The sequence below is a fragment of the Podarcis pityusensis genome (genome assembly GCF_964106645.2).
Source record: "Podarcis pityusensis genome assembly, chromosome: 2".
Lineage (NCBI taxonomy): Eukaryota > Metazoa > Chordata > Lepidosauria > Squamata > Lacertidae > Podarcis > Podarcis pityusensis.
Genome location: NC_138029.1, coordinates 100,758,774 through 100,774,399, shown reverse-complemented (window position 1 = coordinate 100,774,399; position 15,626 = coordinate 100,758,774). Strand labels below are relative to the sequence as shown.

General features: G+C 43.1%; 1 protein-coding gene across 5 annotated transcripts in view; it reads left to right on the top strand.

Moving 5' to 3' along the window:
* Window positions 1-4,537: 4,537 nt before the first annotated feature.
* SLC25A26 (solute carrier family 25 member 26) overlaps window positions 4,538-15,626 on the top strand; it is a 123,425-nt gene continuing 112,336 nt past the window's right edge. For all 5 annotated transcript variants that reach the window (XR_013983005.1, XM_080995907.1, XM_080995906.1 and 2 more), the window contains exons 1-3: window positions 4,538-4,660; window positions 10,693-10,849; window positions 14,041-14,150. Coding sequence is in view for 4 of the 5 variants with exons in the window: in XM_080995907.1 (XP_080852033.1) it covers window positions 4,628-4,660; window positions 10,693-10,849; window positions 14,041-14,150 (300 nt within the window). In the remaining variant the exon portion in view is untranslated. The remainder of the gene's footprint in view (window positions 4,661-10,692; window positions 10,850-14,040; window positions 14,151-15,626) is intronic.

Genomic DNA, 15,626 nt, shown 5'->3' with positions numbered 1-15,626 from the left:
AGCCAAATCACTCTCATCTTCTCCCTTCCTTTCACCGCCTAGAAAATTTAATAACTCCCAGATTTCTTTGCAAGGAGATTTTGTAAACAGCTGTGATTCTTTTGATATGTAGCAAGTGGCACACCACAACTAGAACGATGTGCATTCTGTATAGCTCTAGGATTGGCACAAAAGTGTAGTTTTCAATTATTTATAGCAAAAATGGTGCATCGTGAGAACCTAACTTTTAAAATTAAAAACAACGACCAAGTTCCTATCTCTTGCTTCTTCACAGAATAGCCAGAAATTGTGTGAGCAGCGCCTGACAAAACTCAAGTTCTATTTCACACTTCAGGGCATGTGTCACTACAGTGTATTTTCATTTGCAAAGTGCTTTACAGTGGGTTTGCTTTCACAGAGAAGCCCTGCAAGTGAGCTGGTTAGCTTTTAAAACAGGACAGAAGCTGAGAAAGAGCGTCATGTTCAATACAGGGCAATTTGCTCATGCCAGAATTGAAACCTGAACACAAAACTGCAAGAATCGAGTCCAGCTCTTTGCCCAATGGGTTTGCTAAAGTATCGTGACCTAGAGGAAAATTCCAAAGAAATTCTACAGGCCAGATGTTAAGACTTTAGTGTCCAGCTGACAACTACTACTGCCTGCCTGTTGTTCCTGCAACATACCTCCTGCTTCTAATTTCCCTGTTGCGAATCCACTGTTGCATTTCCCAAACTGAGCTATGCATTTCATCACTGCAGAATTGAAATCTACTCGGAGTTGAGTGTGAATTTCATGCTCTTTATTCAGCTCGTAATAGCAATGAATGAAACTTTCCCCAAAACATCTAGCTATATATACATTATTTACACACTGGGCCCCGCATGATTGGCTAATTCCGGGCTGCTCCTGTAGGCCAATCAGGTTGTGGATTCACTTCATCCAGGAGCCTGATTGGCTGCTCCTGCGGGCCAATCAGGTTGCTGATTCACTTCTACCTGGAGCTGGATTGGGTGGCTCCTGCGGACCAATCAGACTGCTGCATTCTTGATCCTATTGTTCTAGGATTCAGCTCAGTACATAACAAGAATCATGCGGAAGAGAGAGTGACGTCCCATAGGTTGTATCCAACACTGCAGTTGCGTTGGCGCAACAGGCTTCTGTGGGTGCAGTGGAACTTCATCTTCTGCCCCTCCAGCAACCCAAAATGCCCTCAAAATAATCTCTGGAGGGTTGGGGGATCCTCTGGATCAGTAGTCCCAGTGCCTGAGTGGAAACAAACTATAGAATCCCTTTTGGTGTGCAAATGTTTGCTTTGGCATTTGTACCACATACAAAATGGATCAGGGTCTTGTAGCAAGTAGCCATGGTGCAGCAAAATTGGATGCTCCTGCCACACAATACATGTGTTAGCCTGGGTTCCTCTAGACTCCGACTCCCATCAGTCCCAGCCAGCATGACCGGGATAATGGCTGTTGAAGTCCAGCAACATTTGGAGGGCCACAGGTTCCTCACTCCCACTGTAAGCTGGTTTTGTTCCACAGACAAACAAGGCTGCTCCCTGGAAATCTGCTATGCAGGCAAGCTATTACAAGTCACGTTTCACAAGAGCTTGATTCCAGCATAGGTCATTAGGATGAATGGAAATCTTCTTTGTGTGTGCATAAGAATCAAGAGCAATGATGAAAGGTCATCTCCTCAACAGAAATTGCTGCTTAGCTTGTGTACACATTTGCTCTCAGCGCCAGCAGTGATGGCAGGCTTCATTCTCTTTAATGAAGTATGTTTATGAATGAACCTTTTATGCCTTAGCCAAATCAAATATGAAGCGCTGGATGGAGGAGATCCTTGAGCTGAGCGAATGTGTCATAGCCAAATTTCAATGTCTGTCATCCTCGGCTGAAAAGGCTGAGATAAATGATGAAAAACTGGGCCAAGAAGAGGATACATTTCCTTTTCTGTTCTGCAGAGAACAGCTTGTTATCCTGTTGCAGGGCCGGTCCTCCCATTGGGTAGACTGAAGTGGCTGCCTCAGGCAGCCAATTCCAGTAGCATGAAAGGGTAGCAAATGGCTAGCTAGTTATTTACTATATTATTGTTATATTTTACTGCCAGGAAGGGGGAAGAGACATTTGTGGATTTTTTCTGCCTGAATAATTTGGCTGGCCTTGGGTGCAGAAACAGAACTACGTTATCTTCGCACACAGGGTAAACAACATGAAATGTTGCCATAAGCCAACCCCTGTATTTTATGGTGTAAAAGAAAAAGACTAACAACGGTTGCAATAAAATGGCAAACAACAAGCATGTATCATTTAAACATTTAAATATATACTGCAGATCAAGAAAGGGCCAAGAGGATGCCTGTATGGTTAATAAGTGGCAAGAGGGCGGCTTCCTTTAAAAACTGAACTTTTGTTCAAATAAGGAGAGCAAAAAGGAACCCAAACTTTGACAAAAGAGATGCAAGCAGTTAATCATAAAGGCAACTTGCGCTTCTACCCGGCTTCTGAAACATCTGCCCAGCTGCTGTCAGCTTACCGTACCTTTACACATCATTTGTTGTTGTTGCAACTGTGTTTCACCACCAGCCCCAATAACATTCAGTATCACCCGCTATATCACTCAAAATAAAAATTATTTATTTTAATAATGTGTACACACACACACATTAATCATGATTTGGGTTCCCACTTACAGCAAGGGCCCCACTCACCCTATTGCAGTTCTGACCCTGCATGAGTGCTGTGCATGATGCCTTGGATGGCAGCGGAGATGGGGACAGGATCTCAGTTACTGCTCCTGGCTCCCACTCCCTCAATTTTGTGCTGATAGCTTTCAGATGGTCCTTAAAACATAAACCTGGAATTGCCATGGTTTAAATCGAGCCATTTGGAAGGGAAAGATGAGGAGTAGGTGCAGATCTCTTTGCACCATTTCACAAAAAGCAGAAAGGTGGTCATTTAGGTTACAACTATATTTCCCAAGGTTTTTTTTTCAGTAGTCAGTCAGCCCCAATTGCTGGTGTTTCTTGATCAGGAAGAGAGGAGAGGTAAAGGTTCCTTTCCGAAATCGTCATGCGTCACACAGAACACCAGAAAAATGAGTCAGCCACAATCATGGTTAGGGAAGAAAGACTATTCACCTCAAAATGATAACAAAAAGTTAGTCTTAAAATGAAGAGAAAATTGCGGTAAATTGAAAGAGTCCACTTAATATTTTTGAAAATCCTTTGTGGTAAAAAATATATCATATTGTTTGGTCTGTATCTGGAGAACTACACAGAGCAGTTTTGCACTGAAGTTAAAAAAAAGGTGGTTATGTCAAAGTGATGGACAAGAGCACTGGGGTGGTGGTGGTGGGGGAAGCATCAGTCAGAGACAGAGAATTTGTTTTGCATGCACAAGATTTCAGCTTCAGTCTCAGAATCTTAAATCAGCAGGTTCAGGTAGCAGGTCATGGGGAAAGACCTCTGCCTGTGACCCTATAGCAGCTGGCAGTCAAAACAGACAATACTGGGCTCCAGGGACACATTTCTGGGCCTGGTATTATACGGCAGCTTCCCATATTTCTTCCTAAAAACCCTGTGTATGTCTCAGTTCTTAACATCAAATGAATTCTACACAGAATTAAATGCAAAGCCCTTAGCTTTCATTTTTTATAGTGTGATAAGGGGAGGCTACGAAGTTTTAATGCCTCATTTCTCTGCATGGTGTCTGTAACTGAACGCAATCTTTGCAAATTGTGAAGAGGAGCAATGAAAACCTTTGCTTAAATACCTAAACAGCACACATTCTAAGTCATCTTTTTAAAGTTGCATGCTATTGTTAATCTGCTTTATTTAGACTACCTGTGAATAGTTTTCATCAAGATTATTACTGCAAGAAGGGAAGCCAGGTTGGAATTAACTATTACGCTTAATAAACTTTAACATTCTGCTTCTTCCTTGGCATTATTAGCTGAAAGATTTCCCCAAAATGCAGTTCCGTTTGCCCTTTAATCCATCCAGTCCTTTAAGCTGTTAACTTTCCCTCATACTGTAATTTAATAGGGTGGGTGGGAGCCGCTTCATTATCTATCAATTATCCTTTATAACGTGCTCTCTTTTAAAGGGTGTATAAACACTGATTAATAGCACACATACACATACTACTAAATATTTCATAACGCAAATAAAGATAAAACATCACACACACACACGACGACAAGTATTTCTCGTCTACAGTCCAAAATGGATTATAGTAATCATTCTTCTGCTATTATAAAAAAATATTTTAATTAAATATTTCTTCGTTTACAAAAATACGTGCACTGTCTCTTTTCCCCCAAGTTGTGTTTTCTACAGATCAGTTTCCTTTGTAGTGAGACATTAGCACTGCATGCCGTGTTCGAACGGTCAAGCGACAGAGGAAGGTGCCAAGGGCACAGAAAAGAGGGCAAATGCTTTCACCGCGGCTTCGCTTTCCGACGCCGCGCACGCGCCTGCTGCAAGCGCTCGGCCCTGTGAACTGTTCATTAACGGAAGCTGATTGAGCAAGCGCTGGTCATGTGACAGACCAGGGGGCGGGGCGGAAGGTTTCAATATGGCTGCGCCCATGTGCAACGAGTATCGGGTGTGTTTACAGCGTGCGGCTGACGTTTTGTGCGCACATGGATCGAGGGGATTTCTTGGTCTCCCTGACGGTGAGAGAAGGAAACGCAAGCAGCGTTGCCAGATTCAATTAAGGAAAGGGTGGGGCGGCGGGGGTGGGGATGAACGACCCGGTGGTGACATTTTGTTCAGCCTAAAGGCATTTACAGAATTGACCCTCCTAAACTGGAATAAAAATAAATAAAAAAATTGTCCAGTAGTACCTTAGAGACCAACTAAGTTTGTTCTGGGTATAAGCTTTCGTGTGCATGCACGCGATACCTAAACTGGGATCCTAAACTGGGTTCAAGGTTTTGTGCGTACAAACTGCCCTGCCAGTCTGTTTGGCAGAGATCTTGTTTTGCTTTGTTAACTATCCCCAATGGGTCTAGCTTGGCTTGTTTGTGTGAGCTTCCTGAAGACTCTTAAACGTTCTGGGAGCCTCCAGGTTTGTTCTCCATCTTTCGGTGGGTGATCAGAACGGCAGGGTGATGGTAGAAGTCGGGCTTCATGGTTAGGATCGGAGCCTGTGTTTGTTTGTGTGTGCGCACGCATTGAGGAAAGGAATTCAAAGGAAAAAACACACGCTCAGAAACACTAGTTTTATTTGTTGTAGTTATGGCTGATTACAGATATGTGATGAGAAGCTAGAAGGATGTTGCTTGTCAAGTGATGGTTATAAAAACCACTTACAGTGCCATCCTATCTATGCCTGTGTACTCAAAGGTAACCCCAACTGAGTTCAATAAGACTTAATCTCTGGAAATCTAAAATTGCAGGATTTGCAGCATTAACTCTGTAGGTTGTCAGAGCAGTGTATACGGGGAAAGTAGTATGTATGGCTTAGTGTGAGGTAGAGAGCATTACAGTGCAGTTCTAACCATGTCTTCTAGGAAGTAAGTCCTATCAAATTCAGTTGGGTTTACTCACAGGTAATTGGGATTAGGGTTGCATCTGTAAACCATAAACATAGGTTGAATAGAACCCTGCTTTGAGCACATTCTCAAGTTTTCCACTACAGATGGTTCTCCTTTTTTTAAGAATACCAATCTCTACAGAATAAAATTGCAGAAGTGTGTAAGGATATGAATAAGGGATGATTTCTGGGTATGAATATGCATACCTGACTTTTTTCTTGGCAGTTACCTTGTTTGAGGAGAACATATATAAAATATTAATTTTTTAATTTGCGATTCATGGCACTATACTGAGTAGCTCTTGGAGGTCTAGAAAGATTTAACAATCCAATCCTTAGCATATTTTTTTGGAAGAAGTTCAGTACAATTTATTTTCTTGCAGTTGCAGGCTTCATGCAAATTTGGGGAGGATTTGCAGGCCCCCAAGCAACATTTTATCAGCCCCATTACAGACTAGTAGGTTTATATTCATTGTAACACATCCTGCATATATTTGTGTAATAACATGGAATTGGATAAGTAAATAACATGACCAAAACAACAACAACAAAAAACCCAAACCCAGACAAACCCCATACTGTACTATAGGCCTAATCTATAATTTAGCCTGACTTTTCTCCCCCCCACAGTAATGGACTTGTGTGGCCTCTTCCTTGCTGAGCATTTTAGACTATCAGGTTCCTGTTTAATTGTACTGATTTTCATTCTCTTTCCTTGTACCATTTGGGAAAACAATTGGCATTTGGTGGCTTTTAGTTATAACCAACCGCCAACATGGGAGCATGCCTTGTAAATCTATGTTTTTTATCCAGTTTTAGAAAAACAAATGTACAGTGGTACCTCGGGTTCAGTACTTAATTCGTTCCAGAGGTCCGTACTTAACCTGAAACTGTTCTTAACCTGAAGCACCACATTAGGTAATGGGGCCTCCTGCTGCCGCCGCGCCGCCAGAGCACGATTTCTGTTCTCATCCTGAAGCAAAGTTCTTAACCTGAAGCACTATTTTTGGGTTAGCAGAGTCTGTAACCTGAAGCAGATGTAATCTGAAGCGTATGTAACCTGCGGTACCACTGTATTGTAAAATAAAATTAACAAATTAGAAACATTGAACATATTATGTTGCTAATTTGGCATAACATTGTATCACCTCAATGAAAATAGTAAGTTTAAAAGCTCTTTACCTTGTGTGTGCGATTTCAGCCAGCCACCAAGCATGTAAAGCTGAAATTGTGCAAGTTAAATGCGCACAAGAAGTGAGGCAGCTGTATAACAACTAATTAAAGTAATAATTGACCATTACTATTTATCAGTTCTCCATTTGTAAGTTGAGAATATGTTCTTATGAAGCTACATTATACTATTTAGCAGCACGGTCAACTTATACTCACACCCTATCAGATACTGGCCCTTTATTGTTTTCTCTGACTGTCAAGGTTTTGGCAAAGCTGTTTCCCTTAAATTCCTTTTAAAATGATGGAGATTGAACCTGACAGCATGCAGCGGATCATTCACTGCGCTATGGGCTCTCCTCAAACATTTTTGAAGTTAAACAGGTCCAGGCCCCTCACCATCACAGCCCTGAAGCAGACCCAAACTAGAAACCCTACACACAAAGGTGACAGAACACATTTGCCTTGAGTTGCAAAGGCAGTTGCATGCAAATACTTCTATTTATCAGCTTTCAAGCTGCAGATGTAGCATTGCAAAAGGGGGTGACTAAATCCCCTTGTTGTGATAAAAACAAAACAAAAAACCATTACGGTTTTCCACAGATGGAACAAACAGCGAGATATTTGTGCTCTCCTGCAGATGCTCCATTAGCCACTTCATGAATTTAAATTACGTTTAAGATACAGAAGTTTGAAATCCAAAGAAGCAATTAGTAACTTTTGATTCATGCTTTTTGCCAGGTGGCTAGATTAAAATTGGATCAATTTTGTTTCCCCCCTTTTTAATCACTTGTTACAGATAACAATTGTGATGGAGAAGAAGCTAGAAGGATATAACTTGCATGGGGTTGCAAAATCAATGCATGCAAAATAGCCAAGCTGATTAGAAGAGTAATTAACTTATTGATTAAAACTTTAACTGTAGCCAGTGAGTCCCTCTTGAATGGTATGGAAAAGAATATCGGAAGTGGGGGTGGCTTCCCTGGGCTTCTGCTATCAAGATATTCAGCAGTACTTTGTGAGCTGAAATTAATTACTGTTTGATTTATTTTCAAAGAAAATGAACATTTGATGTATCTTTGGGCCTTGGTTTGGAAGAACATGCTGCTGATGTGTGTGTATGTATGTGTTTTAAGACAACACCATTTAATTTTGCAATGTGGTAATGAAGTCTTGCAGGTATGTTATCAACATTTTAGTAGCTTATAGAAATCCTTATTAGCCCACCTAATACACATTCCACTTTGAAGATGGCTTGGGAACTGTAGCTGGTACAGAATGCAGCAATTAAAATGCTTGTGGGTGCCAGGTGATCCTATCGCACCAATTCCTTACTACAGTGGTGCCCCGCAAGACGAATGCCTCGCAAGACGGAAAACTCGCTAGACGAAAGAGTTTTCCGTTTTGGAGGTGCTTCGCAAAACGAATCTCCTATAGGCTTGCTTCGCAAGACGAAAATGTCTTGCGAGTACCTGCGGGGTTTTTCCCCTCCCCCCCTTTTTCTAAGCCGCTAAGCCGCTAATAGCGCTAATCCGCTAATCCGTCAATGGGCTTGCTTCGCAAGACGAAAAAACCGCTAGACGAAGAGACTCACAGAACGGATTCTTTTCGTCTTGCGAGGCACCACTGTATTTATATTGGCTTCCTGTTCATTTCTAAGCCCAATTTAAAGTGCTGGTTTTGGCCTTCAAGGGCACAAGTGATTGAGGGTGAGCCTGTGGCCCTCCAGATATTGCCTGTCATCCCCGACCATTGGCCAAGTTGGCTGCGACTGATGGGACTTGTAGTTCAGCAACACCTGGAGGGCCACAAGTTCATCTTCCTTCCTAAATGGTTTGGACTGGGTTATCTGAAGGACTCTCTGCATCTGTATGAACCTGCCAGAACTTTAAGATTTGCACCAGAGGCCTTGCTCTTTCTGGCCCACCAGTGAAAGCTGTTAGATTGGAGGGAACCAAGAACAGGGCCTTTTCACTTGTGACCCTGTACCATTAACATTCCCTTCCTAGAGAAATGCCAAAGGCCCTTAAAGTCATTTTTATTCCAGCCTGTGTCTGTCTAAATTTAGTGTGCTGTTCGCTGTTCTTTTAAACCATGTTGTTGTTGCTGCTTACAAATTAAGGGGTTGGTGGAGTATTTTATTGCTGTGATGGTCGTGGTGATGTTTTGTTTTTAACTTTGTGAAAACCACCTTGTGAGGACAGTGTGCCCTAAAGGGTGGCTTAAAAATCTTCTAAATAAATAAATAGCCTCTTGCTATATTTTGTTTGGGACGTGGGTGGCGCTGTGGGTTAAACCACAGAGCCTAGGACTTGCCAATCAGAAGGTCGGCGGTTCGAATCCCCGCGACGGGGTGAGCTGCCGTTGCTCAGTCCCAGCTCCTGCCAACCTAGCAGTTCAAAAGCATGTCAAAATGCAAGTAGATAAATAGGTACCGCTCTGGAGGGAAGGTAAACGGCGTTTCCGTGTGCTGTTCTGGTTCGCCAGAAGCAGCTTAGTCATGCTGGCCACATGACCCAGAAGCTGTACGCCAGCTCCCTCAGCCAGTAAAGCGAGATGAGCGCCGCAACCCCAGAGTCGGTCATGACTGGACCTAATGGTCAGGGGTCCCATTACCTTTACCTTATATTTTGTTTGGCCAGTTGGTAATGTAGTCTTGTCTGACCTGCCTGTGTCTTTGCAGATTTGAAATAATTTGAATCGGTTCAAAATGGCTTCATGAGAGAGATACTATACGCAGGGGCTGTGTTGGTCCTGTTTACGATTTGGTGCTTAGTATAATGCTATCAATTCATAAATATTAGCTATCTGTTCATGTCCCTTTGTTGCTGTTTCTGCATACTTGTATTCCACAGTAATTTCTTATGCTAACGGCGTATCCCTCCAACATAATACGTGCATATCATCAAATTTGCAGATGACACCAAACTGGGAGGGGTAACTAATGCCACGGAAGACAGAATCATGATTCAAAATGACTGTAACAGATTGGCGAACTGGGCCTTCACTAACAAAACAAATTTCAATAGGGGCAAATGTAAGGTTCTACACTTAGGCAGGAATAACCAACTGTACAAATATAAGATGTGGGGCACCTGGCTTACTAGTAGTACATGTGAAAAGGATCTAGGGGTTTTTAGTGGACCACAAGTTTAACATGAGTCAACAGTGTGATGCAGCAGCAAAAAAGGCAAATGCTATTCTAGGCTGCATCAACAGCACTATAGTGTCCAGATCAAGGGAAGTAATAGTGCCACTCTATTCTGCCTTGGTCCGACCACATCTGAAATACTGTGCCCTGTTCTGGGCATCACACTTTAAGAAGGATGTTGACATGCTGGAATGCGTGGAAGAGGAGGGCAACCAAGATGATCAAGGGTCTGGATACAATTTTAATCTGTCTTTGAAAATGTTGTTCAGCAGTACTACTAGCCCTTGTGGAAAGAAAGTTATGGGGCAAAATGTACAGGTACCGTCTAAGAGATTTCTGTGAAATGAAAGTGAGTGGGGTGTGGCCACCTTGACTATATTTCCTGGTAGTGATGAATGTTCCCTGCCACTATTAGATAGCAACTGCCCCCTGCCGTGTGTGTGTGTGTGTGTGTGATTAATATTATGTGAACTCCAGAATCAGAACCGGCAAGGATAAGGTTATTGGGGGTGGTTGTCCCTCTGATTTTGTGTTATGCTATGCTCCAGGCTCTAAAACTGTGGCTTAGAGTTGGCTTAATATCCTGTTTTGCTTGCAAACTGTTAAAGCAGCATTTCCAGGTTTGCTCTTAAATGGAAGCTAGAGGTAAAACCTGAAACCTGGTTTGTTCAGCTGCTTGCACTAAGGGAGGAGCAAAGCAGCAGAAATGAGGCTCCGTGCGCCATTGAATGACGTGTACATTTTCTGGTTTATTAAACTGAGAAATTAATCATGTGAACCTGCCAGTATTCTGTCTCTCTCCACCCCCACCCCAGTTAACATGAAAAAATTTCTTTTCTGTTTTGAAGGCTGGTGGGCTAGCTGGAGTGTGTGTTGACTTGATATTGTTCCCCTTGGATACAGTCAAGACGAGACTGCAGAGTCCTCAAGGATTTAAGAAGGCTGGTGGCTTCCGTGGCATCTATGCTGGTGTTCCTTCCATTGCTGTAGGGTCCTTTCCAAATGGTAAGGAGGCCGTTTATATGTTCTGTATTTGTGATCAATGCTGCTACCTTTTAACTATCCGCTGGTTGGTTTCAGGCCTGAACTTTGCTAGTACCTCTGAAAAATGCTTGAAGGCATCAGGATGGTGTGAAAATGAGGGCCCTTATCTTTTGGATACTATTATCCCTCTCTTTCATGAGAGAAATCAGACCAGATAAATTTTTGGATTTATCTAGAACAGTGGTTCTCCAACTCCCCACCCCCCTCCAGACCACTTGGAAATTACTGAGCGTCTTGGCAGACCACTTAATTATTATTTTCTTCCACTGTGGGAATTGTAAGGTTCTGTGCTAGATGCTGGATGGTTTTCAGTTGTACGTTTTGCTCCTTTTCTTTTTTTATTGTATTGCATTTTGAATTCCATATAATTCTATGGGATTCAGATGGTAAGCGTTCTTCGCAGACATGCCACAGACCACCTGAATGAAACTTATGGGCTGCTGCTGGTTTGCAGTCCACAGTTTGGGAACCCCTGATCTAGAAGTAATGGTTATAATAATCATAGGTAACACATTTACAAGTGATGAAATGGATGTAATCCTTGCAACAAGCCAGAGGCAAGTCAGTATAATTGTCTCCATATTGCAGGTGAGGGTGTGGATGGGGACTGAGGCTTAAAGAGTGGATTCTTAAGACCGCCTTGTAAGTTCATGGCCTAGTGGAGATTCAGACAGGGCACACCCTCATTGTAGCTCAGTCCCTTAACTGCTATGGGCCGGATTCAACTAACTGGTTCTCCTCCCCTGCATGCCCCGCCCCCCCAGTTGACTCAGAGCCTGGGATTGGAGAACAACCAGAACAGCGCAGGGAGAGGAGAGTTTGCTTTGTCAGTGCAAGGCCTTCTGCCCACACTGACAGAGCAGTCTCCTCTGTTGCTTCGTTGAATTCTTCCCTCTGTTTCACATTTAGCCCAGTATTGTCTACTCTGTGGTTTTGCTTTTTAAAACCATAATTTTGCAATGAGAGCCAGTGTGGTGTAGTGGTTAAGAGCTGTAGACTCGTTATCTGGGGAACCGGGTTTGCTTCCCCGCTCCTCCACATGCAGCTGCTGGGTGACCTTGGGCTAGTCACACTTCTTGAAGTCTCTCAGCCCCACTCACCTCACAGAGTGTTTGTTGTGGGGGAGGAAGGGAAAGGAGAATGTTAGCCGCTTTGAGACTCCTTCGGGTAGTGATAAAGCGGGATATCAAATCCAAACTCTTCTTCTATGTTCAAATGCTGGGAGTCCACATTGCAGTTACAAATTTGCTGTTGCTGCTTCCCTAGCGCATATCACTGGAACATGGCTTAGTGTTACATTTGAATAGGCTTGCTATAAATGTTGAATGAACTTAAAGAAGCAGGGTCAAGCAATACCCTTACTCTTTCTGAGCACTTTCAGCTTGACTTCTGCTGCTGGATGTTATTGAAAGTTTATGGAAGCATCCTCGGGCACCTTCAAACCTTCCCAGCCCTTCATAAGATGATATGAAAATTTTCTGTTCTCCATCGTCTCTGCTCTTATCTCCTTTTGGAGATGATAAGCATCTTTTGATTAGCAGCAGAGGGCGACAGACGGAGGAGCCCTGTCACACAATTAAAAATTCTTCCTCTTGGCAAAGTTCACTCCTTTTGTTCTGTACCGTTTGCATTTTTACAGCACAATCCTGTGCACACTGACTCAGAAGTTCAGTTCAGTTGAGCTCAGTCGGACTTACGCACAGGTTGTTGTGTAAATGGATTACAGTGTTACATTCTGAACTGCTTTCTGTTTATTGGGATGCAGCAAGAGTTAGGTATTTTAAACGGCCTTTGATTGGACAGAAGGCAGATTTTTAGACCCCTTTTCTGTGCAAAATACCATATTCACTTGAATCTAATGCGCACCTTTTCTGGCCAAATTACGTTGTGAAAATTAAGGTGCGCATTGGATTTGATGTTGCATTAGACTTGAGTAAATATGCTACCGCTGTGGTTTCAACATCTAACTTTACTTTTATGCCACCATTTTGGTATTTTGGATTTGTGGCTTTTTAAAGAAAAGGGAATATTTACAATAAAAGGTGACTAGAGTTGGTGTTTCTGAACACCTGGAAGTCCAACTTGAATGTTGAATTGCTCATTCATGTACAGTCTGCAGTGTAATTCCCCACCTTTCTTTTAAAACTTCATTGAGTTTGCAGTGTTTGGGTTCCAAGTTGTTTGAGTACCAAGGTGTTTGAGAACCAAGGTACCACTGTAGATTTTTTCCTAGCACTGCTAGAAGGCCACTGCCTTCTCCTTGCTTCTGGAGATTTTCATTCTGAATGATGTGCGGTGGGGCAGGGATTTTTTCTGGGCACTTGCTTTGGGCGAGATGCTAGGAGATCTTCACCTTATAGCACTTGAAGTGTAGTCGATGTTGCACCCACAGTTTCATGTGCTATTGGAGTGGACCCCTGAGCAGCTTAACAGGGCAGCTGTCTACCAACTCCACCTGGTACGCAGGCTGAGACCCTACCTGCCCGCAGACTGTCTCACCAGAGTGGTGCTTGCTCTAGTTATCTCCCGCTTGGACTACTTCAATGCACTCTACGTGGGGCTACCTTTGAAGGCGACCCAGAAACTACAACTAATCCAGAATGCGGCAGCTAGACTGGTGACTGGGGGCGGCCGCCGAGACCACATAACACCAGTCTTGAAAGACCTACATTGGCTCCCAGTACGTTTCCGAGCACAATTCAAAGTGTTGGTGTTGACCTTTAAAGCCCTAAACGGCCTCGGCCCAGTATACCTGAAGGAGCGTCTCCACCCCCACCGTTCTGCCCAGACGCTGAGGTCCAGCACTGAGGGCCTTCTGGCGGTTCCCTCATTGCGAGAAGCAAAGCTACAGGGAACCAGGCAGAGGGCCTTCTCGGTAGTGGCGCCCGCCCTGTGGAATGCCCTCCCATCAGATGTCAAAGCGATAAACAACTACCTGATATTCAGAAGACAACTTAAGGCAGCCCTGCTCAGGGAAGTTTTTAATGTGTGATATTTTAATGTATTTTTGGTCTCTGTGGAAGCCGCCCAGAGTGGCTGGGGAAACCCAGCTAGATGGGCGGGTTACAAATAAATTATTATTATTATTATTATTATTATTATTATTATTATTATTATTTTATTATTAACAGACACTCTGTCTTCTGTTCCAGCTGCTGCCTTTTTTGCCACCTACGAGTTTACAAAAGCCACGCTCCGCAAAGATGCATCTCCATATTTCTCTCCTCTCACGCACATGCTGGCCGCTTCCTTGGGAGAAGTAGTAAGTAGAAGTTGGAATCTGTTTTTCACAAGATGGGGATGGGGGAGAGTGCGCAGATGCACACCTGAATGAGGGGGTCATTTTGCAAGGGATTTCTGCCATCATTGGCTGCCTAGTGTAGGCTTTGGAAGGATAACGAACCCATTGGTAGCGTCGATCTATATCCAGAGGGACAAGATGTATCACGAGGTCTAAAGCAGGTCAGGTTCGGTATCTGGAGTGTTTATATCCTGCCAGTTAACTGAAAATCTTGAGGCAGCTTTAAAAAATATTTAAAATGCAATAAAATGCACAAGAGTTACTATGCTGGGGAAAATTCTATGTACTGTACTTTTCTGTGAGTAAGACTAGGTTTTTTTCTTTAAAAATCATGCTAAAAATGGTGGTCGTCTTATACATGGGTAGTGCATAGGTGGGGGGTGGGGACGGAGTTTGGAGCTTCAGTGGTACCTCAGGTTACATACGCTTCAGGTTACAGGCGCTTCAGGTTACAGACTCTGCTAACCCAGAAATAGTACCTCAGGTTAAGAACTTTGCTTCAGGATGAGAACAGAAATTGTGCGGTGCCAGCAGCACGGTGGCAGCGGGAGGCCCCATTAGCTAAAGTGGTACCTCAGGTTAAGAACAGTTTCAGGTTAAGAATGGACCTCCAGAACGAATTAAGTTCTTAACCTGAGGTACCACTGTACTGTGCTATTTGAGGCTTCAGGATCCCATTACTTGTTAAGGGAAGCATATTCTATAGAGACCTCTCTTAGAACCTCAGTTACGTTTCAGGGTGACGGTCTCCCTGTTAAAGCAGCACTCTGCAGAAGCCTTCTAAAATGTGCATGTTTGTGTGTGGGGGTTTTAACACCTCCTTCCTTCTTCCTTCTTCTTTTTGATAAGAAGCCAGGCTGCAAAATACTTGAATTTGGAGTTTGGTTCAGTTTCCTCAGAGGTGAGGCAAATGAGGGGGAGATTCATTCCCCTCCTCCCCACTCCCTATCGATTCTTACTTGATTGATCCCTCCCCCCTTTTGGCGTGTCCCAAATTGCACGCAAAATGGTGAAAGTTGTAATTATAGTTTTATTGATTAGTCATTAGGTTTTTAATCAAGCCGTAACCACTGGGAAAGGCTATTATTTCGAGATCCCTCCAAATGTCTTAATTGCTTGGTTGCAACCAGCGGCTTGTGTGTCGCTCTGCAAGGAATGAGCCAAAAGCTCCATTAATAATTATTATTATTATTATTATTATTATTATTATTATTATTAATATTATTAATTTATACCCCGCCAATCTGGCTGGGTTTCCCCAGCCACTCTGGGCGGCTCTGAAACGAATATTAAAACCACAATACAGCATTAAACATTAAAAACTTCCCTAAACAGGGCTGTTGTGTGCCAGAATTGCAAAGACGCCTCTCTTTGCATTTTCTGGCCAGCTGGGCTATTGCCAAATTGCTGCCCTTCTCTAGAATGCAGTGCTGATTA